The 15,817-nt window shown below is 43.0% G+C and overlaps 1 protein-coding gene across 3 annotated transcripts; it reads right to left on the bottom strand.

Moving 5' to 3' along the window:
- Positions 1-1,527: 1,527 nt before the first annotated feature.
- Positions 1,528-15,079, bottom strand: lactbl1b (lactamase, beta-like 1b). 3 transcript variants are annotated; one of them, XM_041961877.1, is made up of 7 exons: positions 14,947-15,052; positions 13,726-13,728; positions 12,879-12,985; positions 10,923-11,080; positions 4,777-5,024; positions 3,724-3,829; positions 1,528-2,506 (listed from the first exon to the last, which is right to left on the bottom strand). In XM_041961877.1, exons 1-7 carry the CDS (start codon positions 15,050-15,052, stop codon positions 1,528-1,530), a joined length of 1,707 nt encoding a protein of 568 aa, XP_041817811.1. The 3 variants fall into 3 exon arrangements, with proteins under 3 accessions (XP_041817811.1, XP_041817817.1, XP_041817803.1); XM_041961883.1 differs by lacking the exon at positions 13,726-13,728 and having other exon boundaries at positions 14,947-15,079; XM_041961869.1 differs by lacking the exon at positions 13,726-13,728 and having other exon boundaries at positions 12,879-12,979.
- Between the last annotated feature and the right edge of the window lie 738 nt (positions 15,080-15,817).

Below are 15,817 nucleotides of genomic sequence, written 5' to 3'. Positions count from 1 at the left end.
TAACTGCTGTATGCCTTAGAGGGTGAATCCGGAGGCAAAGTAGGACAATCAAATCTGATCTGAATAATAACGTGTTGTACTTGATGATTTTTGTTCATATTTGGAAAATGTCCGTGTTGCTGGGCAGCTAAAAGTATTTCTGCGTGTTTCAGTGGAACTTGTAAGCAAAGAATGTAATGCTTTACCGTGAGCTTCACCTAATCTTGTTTTGTCTCTTCTTGCACGGCCAACAGTCCTGTACATGATTTGATTGATCGGTAAGCTCTTGTTCACTGTGGCTGCGAAGTTGATTATGGCTATTGTGCAATGGCTACTTTAAAAGCTACACAAATAAATGTTGAAGCTGTCCACACGTGGCTGTCGTTTTCTTTACCCATGCTAATGCCTGGTTCTGTAACGCTGATTCATCGTCACGATTGCATTGTGTGATTTCTGGAGGCTGCTTGAGCCTCATCTTACCAAAATAACAAGCCTCAGAAAAGCACAGAATGAACACATGGTATAATTTGCATGTTGGTACAGTTTTGTTTCAGAGCTGTCTTACAATACTGCATGACCCAAATGATTTTTTCCTCCCACCATCCAGCAGAATGAGCCTCACTCTGTGGGCTGTAACAACAGTGCCACTTTCAATCATCCATAGCTGGATAAAGCGGATACAATAGATTTGTTTTTAGGCATTCATATTCCCTGGATATCACTCGTTGCACCGAATGCTTCAAGAGTAAGAAAGGCTTTCAATATCTATTCCATTTCCACCTCACCGTCAGACCGGCGATCTTGCCTTATGAGGGCTATTTTTGAACACCTGAAGCTGTCACTTTTCTGCAGCAGTCTGGGCTGTGTATTATACATATTGATGTTCGAGGTCGGGATCCTTTTTTAGGGATTAAACATCAAAGAGTCACACAGGCAACCAAAAGCCTCTCTGTCCTTAATCACTTCTTATTGGGGAGCCGAAATGTTTTGCACCCCTTTGTCACATCATCGTGCATGATCGTCAACATTAGTCTGGCATGTGCCACAAACATAGTTCATAATCACATAAAGAAATTAAATCATTCTTTTCCCCTGCACCAACGGAGGATAAATGCGCATGAGCCGATGAGTTCGTGGAACTGAAGTCAAGGTCAAAGAATCCAAATTAATAAAATGTACGTTAATATTCATGAAAATGACGACAACAAGAGTGTGCTGTGAACCAGCGTTATGCCGGTCTGTCTCATGAACTCACAGACGGACGAGGCCAAGACAGCGTAAGAGTGGTTTAGATGTGAGCAGGAAAATCACCACAATGTCCATGTTCAGTTAGGAGGCATGATGAAGGACCAGCAAGATGAGGACAGTCACATCATTCAGCAGAGAAATTCATTTTCTGTGCAAGACATTATACACATTGCCATCCCTTTTCTCTTCTCTCTGTAAATCAAGAGCACAGTCCCATCTTTGACTGTTAAAATGGCCCCAATTTTTTTCCATTTGGTCTTTCAATATTCACACGCCATTTGTGTGTAGGATTGCTGCAGTTCAGCTTGAGAAGGTCGGCCTGCGGGCTATTCTGACCACATTATACGTGTTCAGTCCTGGTGCATCAAAACCAGGGGACAAACCGCGCTTGTCAAACATGTAGAAGTTAAATAATTGGCCATCTTGGGCTTCGAGGGACACTGAGGCCGTGCCAACTCGCAAAACACAAGGGTACTCTTTCTCAAAAACCACCCTGAACACCCGGTCAACCAGGTAGTTGAGCTTTATTGTCCTGTACTTCTCTGGGATCAGCTCTTCAATCTGAGGTCCAAATTGTTGCATGATCAGAACTCCGTCTGACCCGACTTTGATCTCGTAGAAGGTGATGTTGCTGTAGGTGAAAAAGCCAACGTAAGGATCTGGGCTTGGCGCAGCAAAGAGGACCTTCTTGGCCTCCCTGAAGGCTTTTTCAATGGCTGGGATGATGTGGGTGTAGGCCTTGGTGACCACATCCTGGTTCTGAGACCGGCTGCCAGCCATGAGCACCACTAGGCCGAGCTTCAGTCTGGGCACTAGGGAGAAGGTGGCAGAGTAGCCGTCCAGATCGCCATCTTTACGCACCACCTCATAGCCCATCTGCTCGTTCACCTCCCACGGCGTCCCAGTACGGTTGGCAAAGTAGTCCTTATCGCACCTGAACAGCGGGGTCAGCATGATCTTCAACGAGTCTGGCTCCAGCATCTTACGGTGATAAGCGCCCAACAGCATCATGGCGAGCTTGGCCAAGTCTGCGGCCGTGGAGAACATCTGACCAGAAGGCCGATACCAGCCCAGGTCATACAGCGGGGCTGGTTTTCCGTTGGAGTACACCCCCACAGCTAACTGGCCCTGCAGCCCCGGGGTGATGTCGAAGCCGGTGTCCTCCATCCCCAGCCGGTCCAGGATGTTGTCCGTGATCCACCGCTGGTAGTCAACGTTGGCCACTCGCTCCGCCATCACGTGAGCCAGCAGCGAGAAGGCGAGGTTGCTGTAGTGACATCTGGAAGGAAGCAAGTTAAAGAGACGGAGAATGTCTCAAAAATCTGGTTTGTAGAAAATAAGAGAAAGACTCATCACCTATCATAAAGATTTCAATATTTTCAGAGATATGCTTACTAGCTTTGTGTTGAGAGTTACATGAAGCTACAGCCAGCATGCACTTAGCTTAGCTTAGCATTAAGCCTGAAAACTGGGGAAAACAGCTACCCTAGCCCTGTCCATAGGTAAGTAAATGCCAAACAACATCTCTAAACCTCACAAATTAACATACTATATATTGTTTGTTAAATCTGTACCAAAAGTGAAGTGTAAAAACGACAAGTTGTGTGTTTTTATGGGTGGTTATGTGCTGGACTATTTCTTGGCTGGGGGCTAACTTCCTGGTGTCTTGGCATTACTTTGAAGTTGCCAGGCAACCTAACTGCAGATCGGAAATGCATATGAAAATCAGCTAAAAGCTAACGCTGGTACAATACATGAAATTACAACATTTATGTTTAATATTGCACATGGTCCTTAATAAATGAAATAGAATAAATAACCAGTGAATAGTCAGGCAGCCACTCCGTCTGGTAAGTCTTAGTAAGTCCCAAAACATAAATCCTAAGCACCAGAGCCGAGTGCCAAAAGGCAACTCCCCTGCAGGGTTGGTAAAAGGCTTCGGCCTCTGAGATATTAAAATATAATCTGAACATTTTCTTTACTTAAAGGTCAAATATTTTCCAATCAGTGTAATACATACAGACACGTAAAGTCCTCTATGTGTATTGAGATTTGCGCCAATTAGAGGTGACATTTATATAAAACTCCTCTTGGGTAAAATGCAAGTAATTATATGCATGTTTTATGTCAGTCCAACCTGGTGTACTGCAGGCAATAATTCACTGAATATTTTATATTGAGAATGCAGTCTTAAATGCCTCAAATCCTGTCAGGGGTTGTAAAAATCACACTGATGTACGGAATAAGCGCTTGCGTAGTAATTAGTGTGACATTTTTACCGTCTTTCCTTGAAGCTCAGTTAAAACCACAAAGAATTAAAACATGTTAGTAGTGGCACCTTCAAACTGTGCTTTTAGTTGCATTAACTCTCAGCCAGTAAGCGAGCAAAACTGAATGAAGGCAGTCATGCATTTTTATGCAATTTACTATTCCAGTTTGTGCAATACAAATGTACATATTGAAACACTGAAATCAACACAGCATAATGAACCGTACTTGGTGCCCGGGTCTGCGACGAGGACGTCATCTTGTAGCAGATTGATTGCAGATTGTGTTTTTCCTTTCCAAAGCAGATTTGTGGCCCGGAGTCTCCTGGGCAGGCCTGGACCAAGCCATAGGAAAACAATGTTAAATAGATAAAAAACAGCAAGCATAACAGATGGATTGTATTTGTAGGCACAAGACATTTCTTATATCGTTTCACTTTACAGGAACGTGAGTTTTTGATTATGATGTTAAACCTTGAAACCTTGATGATCAACTGAGACAACGCAGGATGCTTAAAGATTTCTGCTTCTTCTCGCCTCAGGCGAGGTCACATCATTTATATTAATTCATTACACAGAGTGAAGTTTTCAAAATTGAAAAATTTCGTCAGATAAAACAGCTGCCTGTTAGAAGCAGAAGAGTTGCTATCTCTTCTGCTGTGTCAGCCTTTGCATGCAACTGTTGAAAGACTCAGATAATGAATGCTAAATTTCTCTGTTGCAGGAATCTACAAACTAGGAGATTCATATCTTCATATCTGTACCATTTGTAGCACCAGTTTATTTTCTTGATAAATCATTGACTGTTTGGTGCATACGTTGTCAGGAAATAAACAAAAATACCCATCGCAGTTCCTAAAGCCAAAGGTGACATCTGACCAACAGTCCAAAATTTGGAGATATTCACATCAGATATCTTATGTTTGACAAATTAATTAGATAATTATCAAAATAGTTGCTGAAAGAAAGAACTTTAATCACCAAAAATCCTGTAAGAGTGAACTGCAACCAGCATCTTTAGATAAAACAACAATATCAGAGAAAACATCATGCCAAATGTACCACAAACTTCTTCTTCTTCTTCCTCTTTTGCTTAAGTGTTTGTTTTAATTCCAGCCTTCAGTGTCTATAGGTCAGAATATAAAACAACAATTCTTCGAATGCTTTTTGATTTTGACTGATGGAAAAGATGCGTTCACCTAAAACTAGGATGTAGATCTCAGAGCTAAGGGGCACACTGTGTCCGATCAGATCTCTTGCATCTATAACTGTGTGGCTGTACCTGAGAGCTGGCTGGCCATCCTGCGCAGGGTGACCGACGAGGAGCGGATCTGAACTTCCCCGCTGTCCAGAAATATCAGGCCGTCTGTCACGTACTTCAGCTCAGAGTCTCGCGTCTTGCCCAGGGGGTTTTTGATGGTGAAGTTCTCCACATATTTCTCCAGAGGGTCGTCCAGGGAGCCAATCTTCCCGTCCTCCCACAGTTTGTACAGCATCAGCGTCGGGAAGATTTTGGATAGGCTGGCAATTCTGAAGGACAGATAACAGAGCAAAGTGATGACAGAAAGAAATAATTATGCAGTTTGTGTTTACAGCACACTGTAACTCTCATGTCTCACCATCCTGCTTTGTTTCCCTTTTTCCTTTCTCATAATGGACTCGTCTGGTTGAACAGAAGGAATAATAATAATACACTTTATTTGTAGAGCATCTTTCATACAGGAATTGCAGCTCAAAGTGCTTTACAAGAAAGACACATGCACCAAGTGAGTGCTACACATAAACACACAGAATGGACATAAAAACAGATATATGGAGAATAAAACACACTTGATATCGAAAATAAAAATAATCAAATAATGAAGACTAAAAAATGAAAAACACCTTCATAATATATGTAGAGCCAGATTAAAATACATGTGTTGTTATGTGAGCATTTATCCAGCAGCAACATGCACAATTCTGATTTGCTGACTTGATTTATACATCCGAATCATGGTTGGACTAAACGTTTCACTCATGCTTGGCTGCAATAGAAAACATAGACAGTGTTCGTGGACCCTTATAAGAATCGTTTGATGTTTTGGGAAATACGCTTATTTCACTTTCTTGCCGAGAGTTAAATGAGAAGATTGATACCAGTCTAACGTCTGTATGATAGATATGAAGCTACAGCCAAGCAGGCTAGCTTAGCTTAGCGTAAAGACTGAAACCAGGGGGAGACAGCTAGCCCAGCTCTGACCCAAGTTAACAAATTTCATCCACCATCACCTCTAAAGCTCACTAATTTACACCTTATAAAAGATTTGTTTATTCAATTTATTCGATCCCTATTACAGGGACTTAAAAGGAGGGGCTGTTATTATTATTATTACTACTTTTAAGGTTTTTATATCATTCTGTAGTGTCACAGTAGGTTTCCTTATGGTTTCAAATCCGAGCATTTAAACTTTGGTCGAAATACGTATGTTCTAGGGTCAAAATGCTCACTTTCTCACGTGACCTGATGTTGGTTCTGCACGATGACATTGCTACATATTAACCCCCTCGCCACCTCTAATGTGCCACTTCACGACTGCGCCGAGCTTTCTTTGAACAGTGTGTGTTATTGATCACTGGGAAGTGGGTGTGAAGCCCCCAGCCCATAACAGCACACACGGGTGTGAGGTCACTGCGTCGCATCTCCTCTGCTCTCTGTCTGTGTCATGGAAGTGTGAAGAGCTGCTGTTTGTCCGAGGTCCGGGCTGAGGGACACACACACACGCATGCACACACACACACACACACACACACACACACACACACACACACACACTCTAGAATGTAATCGCTGTGACAGTCAAAATAAAGTTTTATATCTCTGATTCACTGCTTTATTCTCACTGATGCTGCTCCCTCTCTTCATTCACTCTCTAGCTCGCTCGACCACCGCCGCTCTCTCTCTATCTCTTAAAAGAGGGTTTTAGGACTAAAAAATAGCTCCACCTTCCAAGCTAACGCTCTCCATGCTCACACTGTCAGCGAACTGCATGTGTGTGGGGGTGCACACATTACTGCTTTTTGCTGATGAGTGGGCGTTTACATTTGAAAAAAGGTGCAGAAGAAGTGGACTTCTAAGTAGAAAGCTATTCTTTTGTGTAGGTAGATGTTAAAAACGTAGTTCTGATTGCAAACACTATCTTAGGCCTGTATAATTTGTCTATCTACCTCTGGCAAAAACATGGTTGTTAGCCAAAACGTTTTTAATTCACACAGTTTACTGATGAATCCTGTAAATTAACCCTCACAGTGTGCAGCGCGACCGCCTCCGCCAAACAAAATTGTAAGATACAGCACAGATTGTGGAGAAATGGCATAAATGGAGCATTAGCCCTCTCAGGAGCCGCTGTGAATGAGCCAGAGCACTTACAGTACGTCTGAAAGGACTCAATAATTCTTTGTGCACCTTTTTTAAATGTCATATCATTAAAGAGTTAAATGCGCTGGAGATACTAAATGAGGACATTTAGATAATTTGTATTTGATTTGATGTGCACTTTTGTGGGAATGGTCACTTATCGTTTGTAGTTCGTAATTTGCAGCACATACTGTCTTTTAAAAGGGCTTTCCACCAAGTGAATAACCCCTGATCCCTTGATCCCCTCTCAAGACTTCAAATGTTGAACAGAACGCCTGCTTTGTGAGAAGTGTGAGATTGAGATGCAGGCATTCATCAGACAGGGAGCATCATCTTAGCGACTAAAAGTCTATATCTCATCCATCGAAGTCATCAAAGTACACCTTTAAGTCACTTGGCATGGAAAACCAAAGATAAGACATTTTGTTTTAATGTTACACCTGCACAGTGTTGCAGCCTTGCAACTTTTAATTGGCCCAATACTTGGCTTTATGACCACACACCCATGTCACTGCATTCCCGTCAGTCTCAATGCATCAGCATGTGAGCATCGCCACTGTGAACACATTAGCATGCTAACACTAGCATTCAGCCTGAAGCAAACTGTGCTGAAACACAGTCTCACAGAGCTGCTGGCATGGCTGTCGTCCTGTTTTCGTGCTAACATCGTCGTGAGGTTCCCCTCCGGCTGACATGCCGGCCTTACTGCCACTCATGTGCACGTGACTCAGAGAGTGCCCATTGCAGCCCTTCAAGAATGGGCTACCTATCGCTGTTAGCGTAGCTCTTGTGCACCCATCCATTAGCTGTCATGTGGGGCAGTTCAGATTTAGTGCGAGCAGCTTGCAACTGTATAGCTTGTTTTTTTGTCTATTGATTGCACTGGACTCATGTTAAACTATGTGAACTATGATTCCTCCATTATCAATTTTCACATACATGCTTTTCTCTTGAACACATAGAAACCTATTATGCGTGTGTGTGTGTGTTTTGGGGCGTCTTTTATTCACCATGGTATTCAATATTTGAAGTACTTAAATTCAGCTTTATCTAAATGATCTGTTAACTTTAACTGCTAATTCTGCCTTGTTTAATGCAGCCTTCCCCTGCAGAACAGCTACTTTCAGAGTAATCACCAGACATCCAGGGGCTACACGATCACCACCACGCCACAACATCCATTACACATCAAAGTCCGGAGCTCCTGCACAGATGTGTGCTGGATGAATAATAGTTATATCCAGCTTACGTGGCCATTACAGTGAATTAGGGTGATGTAATAATGCTCATCATATAATGAGAACTCATTGCTTCCTCTTCAGCACAGGAAGTGATGAGTTTAAGGTTTCAGACTGCAGCAACAGAATCAACTAGAAAATTCCCCCTGGGAAATTTTGAAAGGGACACGGGGTGTGTTCGAGCCGACAAAATTATCTACGTTTTAAAGTTTGAATGAAGTCTCTAGGACAAAGTATGGCCGAGCAGCGGACAATTGAAAAAGGCTGAAATTTGAGGAAATTTCCCCATTCATTTCTTATGGGAAATTTATCGCAGTTGTTCGCGTCTTACGTCGGCCTTCGATGGTCATAGCTCGAAAACCGTAAGAGATATCAAAATGTGCCGAGGGTCATTTGGAGCCGACAAAATTATCTATGTTTTAAAGTTTGAATGAAGTCTCTAGGAGAAACTATGGCGAAGCAGCGGACAATTGAAAAAGGCTGCAATGTGAGAAAACGGCAGATATCAGAGGTAGTCAGTCCCTGATTAATGAATTGCTCTCAGCTGTGTTTCTGTGGCTTTCTCCTTGTCTGTCTCTGTTGATCACCTCAGCTGTCTGTGTCTGCTTCTCTCCTCTGCTTCATGTCTCTGTTAACATGAATTAATGAACTGAATCAATAAACATGAATGGAGCTAATGCTAACGGAGCTAACGGAGCTAACACTAATGGAGCGAACAGCTAACGGTGCGAATAGAGCTAACGGCGCTAACGCAACCAGAGCTAACTGTGCTAACAGAGCTAATAGAGCTAGCGGCGTTAACAAGGGGGCGGGGGGATGGGGTTTTCATTATGCATTTGTCTGTGTGTGTGTGTTTATGTATCTGTCGTTGTGTGTGACTGCGTATGTGTGTGTCTTCGTCTGTTTCTGTGGCTTTCTCCTTGTCTGTCTCTGTTGATCACCTCAGCTGTCTGTGTCTGCTTCTCTCCTCTGCTTCATGTCTCTGTTAACATGAATTAATGAACTGAATCAATAAACATGAATGGAGCTAATGCTAACGGAGCTAACAGAGCTAACACTAACGGAGCTAACAGCTAACGGTGCGAATAGAGCTAACGGCGCTAACGCTAACAGAGCTAACTGTGCTAACAGAGCTAATAGAGCTAACGGCTTTAACAAGGGGGCGGGGGGATGGGATTTTTCATTATGCATTTGTCTGTGTGTGTGTGTGTTTGTGTATCTGTCATTGTGTGTGACTGCGTATGTGTGTGTCTTCGTCTGTTTGTGTGTGTGTGTCTGCTTGAACTACACAAGCAGCCCAACCAGCTCCTACATGGAGATGTGTCTGGTATATGTGTGTCTGAATGTGTGTGTGTGTGCGTGTGTGCGTGTGTAACTTCTGCCCCACCTGCTGATAATTACCTCTGCACCTCTCCCACTGTTTACCTGTTCCTGTTCAGTTTTGACGTGCTTGTTTTTAATCACTTTTTAGCTGTTGGTTAGCCCTTTTTGTGTGTGCATTTGTGTGACTACTGTCTGAAACTCTTTGGCAAAGTGCTTTCTGAAGCTGAGTTTAACTGTTTGTTGGACAGAGATTGTTTTCAAACAATGCCCTTGTTTTGACTGAGCTCGTTAAGATAATCATTCTCAGGCTGGTTGTCCTGCAGATGTGTGTGCGTGGGTTATTGACCGGTGTGTGTGTAAATGACAGTTGCACCTGTTAAACTCTTCCCTTGAAAAGCGGCTTTTTCGCTGTCGGTTTCTTCCGAACAACTTGCGATTGTGTCAAAACCGTAGCTGCTATCAAAAAACCGATTACACTGTGAGATGCGGACAAGTCTGGGCCAGATGTACGTGTGTTTTGTGTCCAGATATTCTTTAGAAAAATGACAAAATGGTCGACTTAAAAAGACTCTGCGACTCAGAGAACAGGAGTTTGTATTGTATGCAGTGAGATTTGGGTTCGGCGAACCTCCCGAACTAAATCCTCTGGTGAGAGAACCGTACCTCGTATCAGAGTGTACTATAGATCATCGGACTCCCGAGAACTTCCTGAGTCCGACCATCTCCTCGTTTTATTCCTGAGACAACAACTTTTTGTTTTATGGCGAGCTAAAGACAAGAGGCATTTCTGCTTTGCTCACAAAACAGCTCTGAATTTTAACATGGGACTTAATGGGAGAGCAGGAGGGAGCTGGCTGCACAAAAAGCCTCACTATTTAAATTCAGTAAGTCTCTCAGCTTTTTCGAGGACATCGCATGAAAGAGGACAAGTTTGTCTACAAACTGATCCCAAAATGATGCGTGTAGAGTGTAATTTGTGGCCGTAGCGACGAGAAAAAGAGAAGATTTTAGGATCGTTTTTAGACTCTGTGCCACTCTAGCACGCACGAGTTAAGGGACGAAAACTTGGAGGAAGATGAAAAATAATAATAATAATAAGAAGAAGAAACGCGCGGGATAGTAATAAGTGACTCGGGGCACGCTCCGAGGCACTGGCTCCTGCAGCTCTGCTGCAGGAGCCAGTGACTTATTAGGTGCCAGTGACTTATTAGGTGTCCCTAATAAAAGAAAGAAAGAAAGCAGTGATTACCACTGTGTAAAGATGACTGTACTGGCAGAAATGGGCCTAAAATAAAATAAAAATGATTCCGTATATCTACACCAAAATACTATTATTACTGTTGTTGTTGTTGTTGTTGTCATTGTTATTGATGGGGGTGAGGGGGACTTTGACTCATGACCCCAGCACACTTAGCATCTTGGCTGCAGCATCCGTGGCATTTGCGCTGCAGGTCTCAGTGCAGAGCTCACCTGTAAATCGTGTACTCGTTGGGGGGCCCTGAGAGGGGGTCACTGCTGTTCCGTTTCCCAAAGTTTCCGGTCCACAGAACTGTGTCATTTAAGATCACGATGGCCGACAGGGAGGGAAGGCTGATGGGGTTGACGCTCTGCCGGAGCAAAGCGTCCACCTGGAAGAGACGGAGCAGGAGGTGAGGAGTTTCTTCTGGTCTGTAGACCCCAAGCAGGGCCAAAGAAAACCTTACACATGTGCACATAGACCGTTTTTCTCTTCTCTTCTCTTGATGTAGCAATAATATATAAGCATCTGCCACTTGGCCTTTGCAGTGGTTGCAGTGATAAAACTTATTAAATACCTCTTGTTGTGTCATTTTCAGACATGACTGGACTTTTTCTTATGTTCCTGTGGCAGGGCAGCAGTGGTGGAAAATAATGACGCACATCTCTTAGGTTGTGAAGTACTTGTACTTAACTCAAAACAGCCACGTGATTTGTTCTGCAGTGCTTTGTCAAATATTAAACGAGCCCTTGGTTAGGACTAATACACCTAACTGTATATACACAGTGGCTAAAACTAGCTTCACCGAGAGCATTAAAATGCTGCTTATACTCTGATGTGTCAGTATTAACAGTTAGAAATTAGGTCTGGATTATTTTCACGGACTACGTTTCTTTGAGTGAATGAAACACGACATTTTTGTTCCACACTGGAGTCATGTAGGACTCGCAAAGATCCTCATTTTGGTTAAATGTTGAGAAAAAAACCTGTCTTTTTCTGTGTAAAGACCTTCCGTATTGCAAGATTTCCTAATTTAGTAGTAAAAAAAATGCAATATGTTGTCAGTAAACATAAATATCAACATTTGTACAACAGGTCAGGTACGTTTCTCATAGAAAATATCATTCACAACTTACTCGCTGTTGCAGATTAGTCGTGTATTAATATAATTTCTAGGAGTCGGGGCCGCAGTCTTATAATGTCACGTATCACAGGGGCCATTTTTCTGCAGAGCAACTACTTTTAAGTGTGATGCTTTTGGTACATTTTGCTCTTGATACTTTTGTCGGTTTATTTAAGGAGGAATTTAAATACATAACTTTTACTTGTAATAAAGCGTGTTCACATTGGTGCCTGCATTTCTTTAATTTTGCTGTGTTTGGGATGCCTTTAAGTGAAGGCCCCTGCAGCACTGCAGCGCAGACAGAGTGATTTCCTTCAGGTATGACAGACACAAAGGCCAAGATCAACACGTGTTCTCTCTGTATTGACAGCTTAAATGTACTTTCTCTCAGTATTTTGTTAAGTGTGCTTTTACTTTGGCAAAGGTCTCTTATTAACTGCAATATGAAACCCCAGAGCCATTACTTTGATGTCCCACTTTGCCAAAAGATATTAGTTTAATGAGCACAGTCTATGAATTATGTTCCATCAGGAGAAATCAATGCCTTTTGTGTGTTAAATGAAGGTAAAAGAAAGACTCAATTTATTTTCAAATTGGTCGAGAGGCGGATATTAGCACAACACAACCTTTCAGTGTAATGAATATCAAATAGCTCGTGTGCTTGATTTTCATTTTCCGTTTAGCTCCAAGTGTTTGGTGGCAGAGATGAAAGAATTTTTTTTTTCAGTGCAGTGATTTAACTTTAGATTAATGAGTCTGATATTCACATATTGCTTCACTGCAGATTGTGCAGTTATGTCCTCATTACAAACTGCTCTTCATTCTCAGCTTCTCTTATGGGTGGCAGTGTATTTCATTTGCAAGTGCTGCTCCCCGCTCAGGGAAACACAACCTTTTGCTCGGAGAGACGGCCCGTTTTTCATCTACTGCATCTTTAATCTCCTTCTGTCGACCGCAACGGCATTTGGTGTGAAGGATTACCGCGGTCAGCGTGTAAATTTCGCCGGACTTGAGCTGGCATGATAGAGATACGAGCAATCCGTGCACGATGGACGACTCCTCTCACCTTTTCCAGGGCCTCTTTCAGGCTGGGGATCGGATGCTCCAGAGGGAGAGGCTCGGGGAAACGGGGACACATCATCTCCGATTTGGCGTTGCGACCCATCGCTTCATCTGGCCGGTGGATGGAGAATGAGAAAACAGACAGAGGGATTGATAGAGCCAAGGAAGCACAGGGGGGCAAGCTATTGTGATTCCCACTTGGTATTTGATAGAATGATACATCGCTGGCACAAAAGCCCACATAATGTGTAATAACTGGCCTGCTCAGGGATTCATTAAGTCCCTCTGCTTCCTGATGAACCCCGCTGAACTGAAGGTATACAATTTGAAAGGATGTATGATATAGAAGCCGCAGATCAAAAGCGATGCGGCCTGGTCTCACTGTGAACGCTGTGAACATCGAAGCTTCAGGCCACCATCCGCCTTTTCATTCTAAAGGGCTGCTATGCGTGAAAAATGAGTTTTTTGGAACATAAAGAGCCGGATCGCTGCACATTGGGAAGCATGAATCAGAGCCTGTGGTGCTGAGCCTTTCTCGTTAATAAAATCACCTGATGTTGCCTTTCTCATATAGGATCCTGCAGAGATGACAAACCTGGTCTGGAGAATAAAGCGTCTTGGCTTTGTGCTCTGATGAGCTGCTTTAATTAAGTGTCAACACATTCAGACCAAACTTCATGATGTAAAGCAGCACTCGTGCAGTTGCAAGAATGAACTCGTGTCTGACATTTACACCAACCACCCCGACACTTGCAAAAAATCCTGCTTGTTCTGTCTGAGGTCAACTTGCCTGTTTAACCTGACGCTCCCAGGTGAGAGCTTCACACTTGTTTTGATGCTGTCAGTTCCACCCACTCCACAGCGCTTCATCTCATGATTACAAGATAAAGATTGGACAATTAAGGATGGTTTTATCTCTTAATTACCACATCTGTATCTCTTAATTATGAGGAAATACTCTGTTGATTATCAAAGTTGCAGTTGAGGTTGTGGGTTGCTGCGGCAGTCAGATCAGAAGCTAAAAGCTGCAACATGGAGTCAAACGTAATAAACAAGGAAGAGCCGGCGGTAAACGGATGCTCACAGGTTCACAGAGATTTTTTTTAACCAAAATAATAAAACTAAAAAATTGTGTCCTGATGATAAATTGGAAACACTCACTTTGATTCATGTTAAATGAGTTTTTCATCGAGTTAGTTTCAGAAAGCTGGTTTTACCTCATTAAACGTGACCTTAATGTTAAGATGCAACAGGTGCACATGAGATTTATAATAACACTAAGGCAAATATTTAACTTACAGGCCTCAATGATGAATATTAATGTACTTGTTTATGTGTGTCATTCGTCACATACAAACATTTGGACCCTTTGGCATCACTTTTAATGTCATTTTTCAACATGCAGGGTCGTCTTTAGGCAGCCTGTTCTAAAACCTCACATGTCAGCTGTACTTCCTTTAAATTTCCCATCTCATGTTTTTCATTGTCTTTATTTCCATCCTTCATCATCATCATCATTATCAAGTGGGTTTTATTCTCCATCTTATTTAACATGATTTTTCTTTATTCTTGTTTTTCTGTCTGTTTTCTATGTGAAGCACTCACTCGGTGCTTGTGATTTCTTTGTTGTAAAACACTTTGAGCTGTGCTTCCTATATGAAATTTGCTAACTGACGTCGTACAAAAAGTCCACATTTGGAGGAAGGTGTGGTGGCTGGATGGAACAAAGACTTATTTTACTTTACTTATTTTACTTAATCTTTCCCTGAAGATAACCAAGTAGTTCTGGTGCAAGTGCAACCAGAACAACGTTAACCACATGTTTGTTAGCTTTAATTTTAAAGTCTAACTGGGTGTTGCTGACCAGACTTTGTATATTTATCATTGCTAACTTGACTGTGGAGCTCTGCATGTTTAAAAATGATTCTAAAGGGGGACCCAGTGCCTTTAACAGGGGTCCTGACCAGGCATTCGTATGTGACAAACTGGGAGCAAGAATGTGTTGATATGACACAGAACACCTCATGGTTAACGTGGTCCATCACCTGTTTATCTGGAGTGTTTAGTCTTACCTGGCAGGAGTTTTGGCAGCTGATACTGCCAGAAGAAGCATCCTGTCATCACCAGTGACAAAACGAGGAAGAACACCAAACCCAGGTGGGTCCATTTCACCTTCATCTTGCTGGTTTTACGGAGTCCTCGGAATTTAACAGCAGCAGCGGGAGCAGCCACCGCAGGAGCTGGCTTTAATATAAACACACAACAACAACACACGGCAGGTTAGCAGCGAGTGTGCAAAACTGTAAAACTCTAAAAGTTTCCCACATTCCCATAGTCTGACTATATGTCCTCCTCCATGTTGTCTGTCAGCAGAAATCTCTGTCAGGGTCCTCTAGACAAGTGATCTCTGTTGCACTTAACGGTACTCACCACCTGATGCTTCACAGGCCAGAGCAGGGTGGACAGGATTACCAGCGACACAGAAATCTTCTTAGCGCTCAATCAACATGCAGAACATTTACTCTGAGTTAGTTCTGCAATGTAGGTGATTCCTACACCCCAAAGGCAGTGAGCGGTGCTCAACGGAGGTATTCTTGAACAAGAGAAAGGCACAGACATGGACTCCCATCACTGTTTCCTCGCTGACTGTGCTGTAATCCGGGCCCATCGGCGCCCCCGTCCCTCACAATTCAATTTCCTCTCCTGCAGCCACAGGCTGTTGACATCATAATCCCCAGATTTATTCCACCAAAGCGGCCGGGGAAGTCCTAATCCCTAATCCCTGTGAATCAATTCACTTCAGTCCCGCTCTGCCTCGCGGAGACCACCACCGAGTCGCGCGAGCTGACAAAGATGGCACCCGGTCAGCCAACACAAGACGGGACGAGGTGATTTAGTCGGAGCGTGAGCTGGGAGGTGCAATCGCTCGGGTGCAGCGTGTTT

The sequence above is a fragment of the Chelmon rostratus genome, chromosome 2 (assembly GCF_017976325.1).
Source record: "Chelmon rostratus isolate fCheRos1 chromosome 2, fCheRos1.pri, whole genome shotgun sequence".
In the NCBI taxonomy this organism is placed as follows: Eukaryota; Metazoa; Chordata; class Actinopteri; order Chaetodontiformes; family Chaetodontidae; genus Chelmon; species Chelmon rostratus.
The sequence above is the reverse complement of the archived record's forward strand: the minus strand, read 5'-3'. Positions and strand labels throughout refer to the sequence as shown.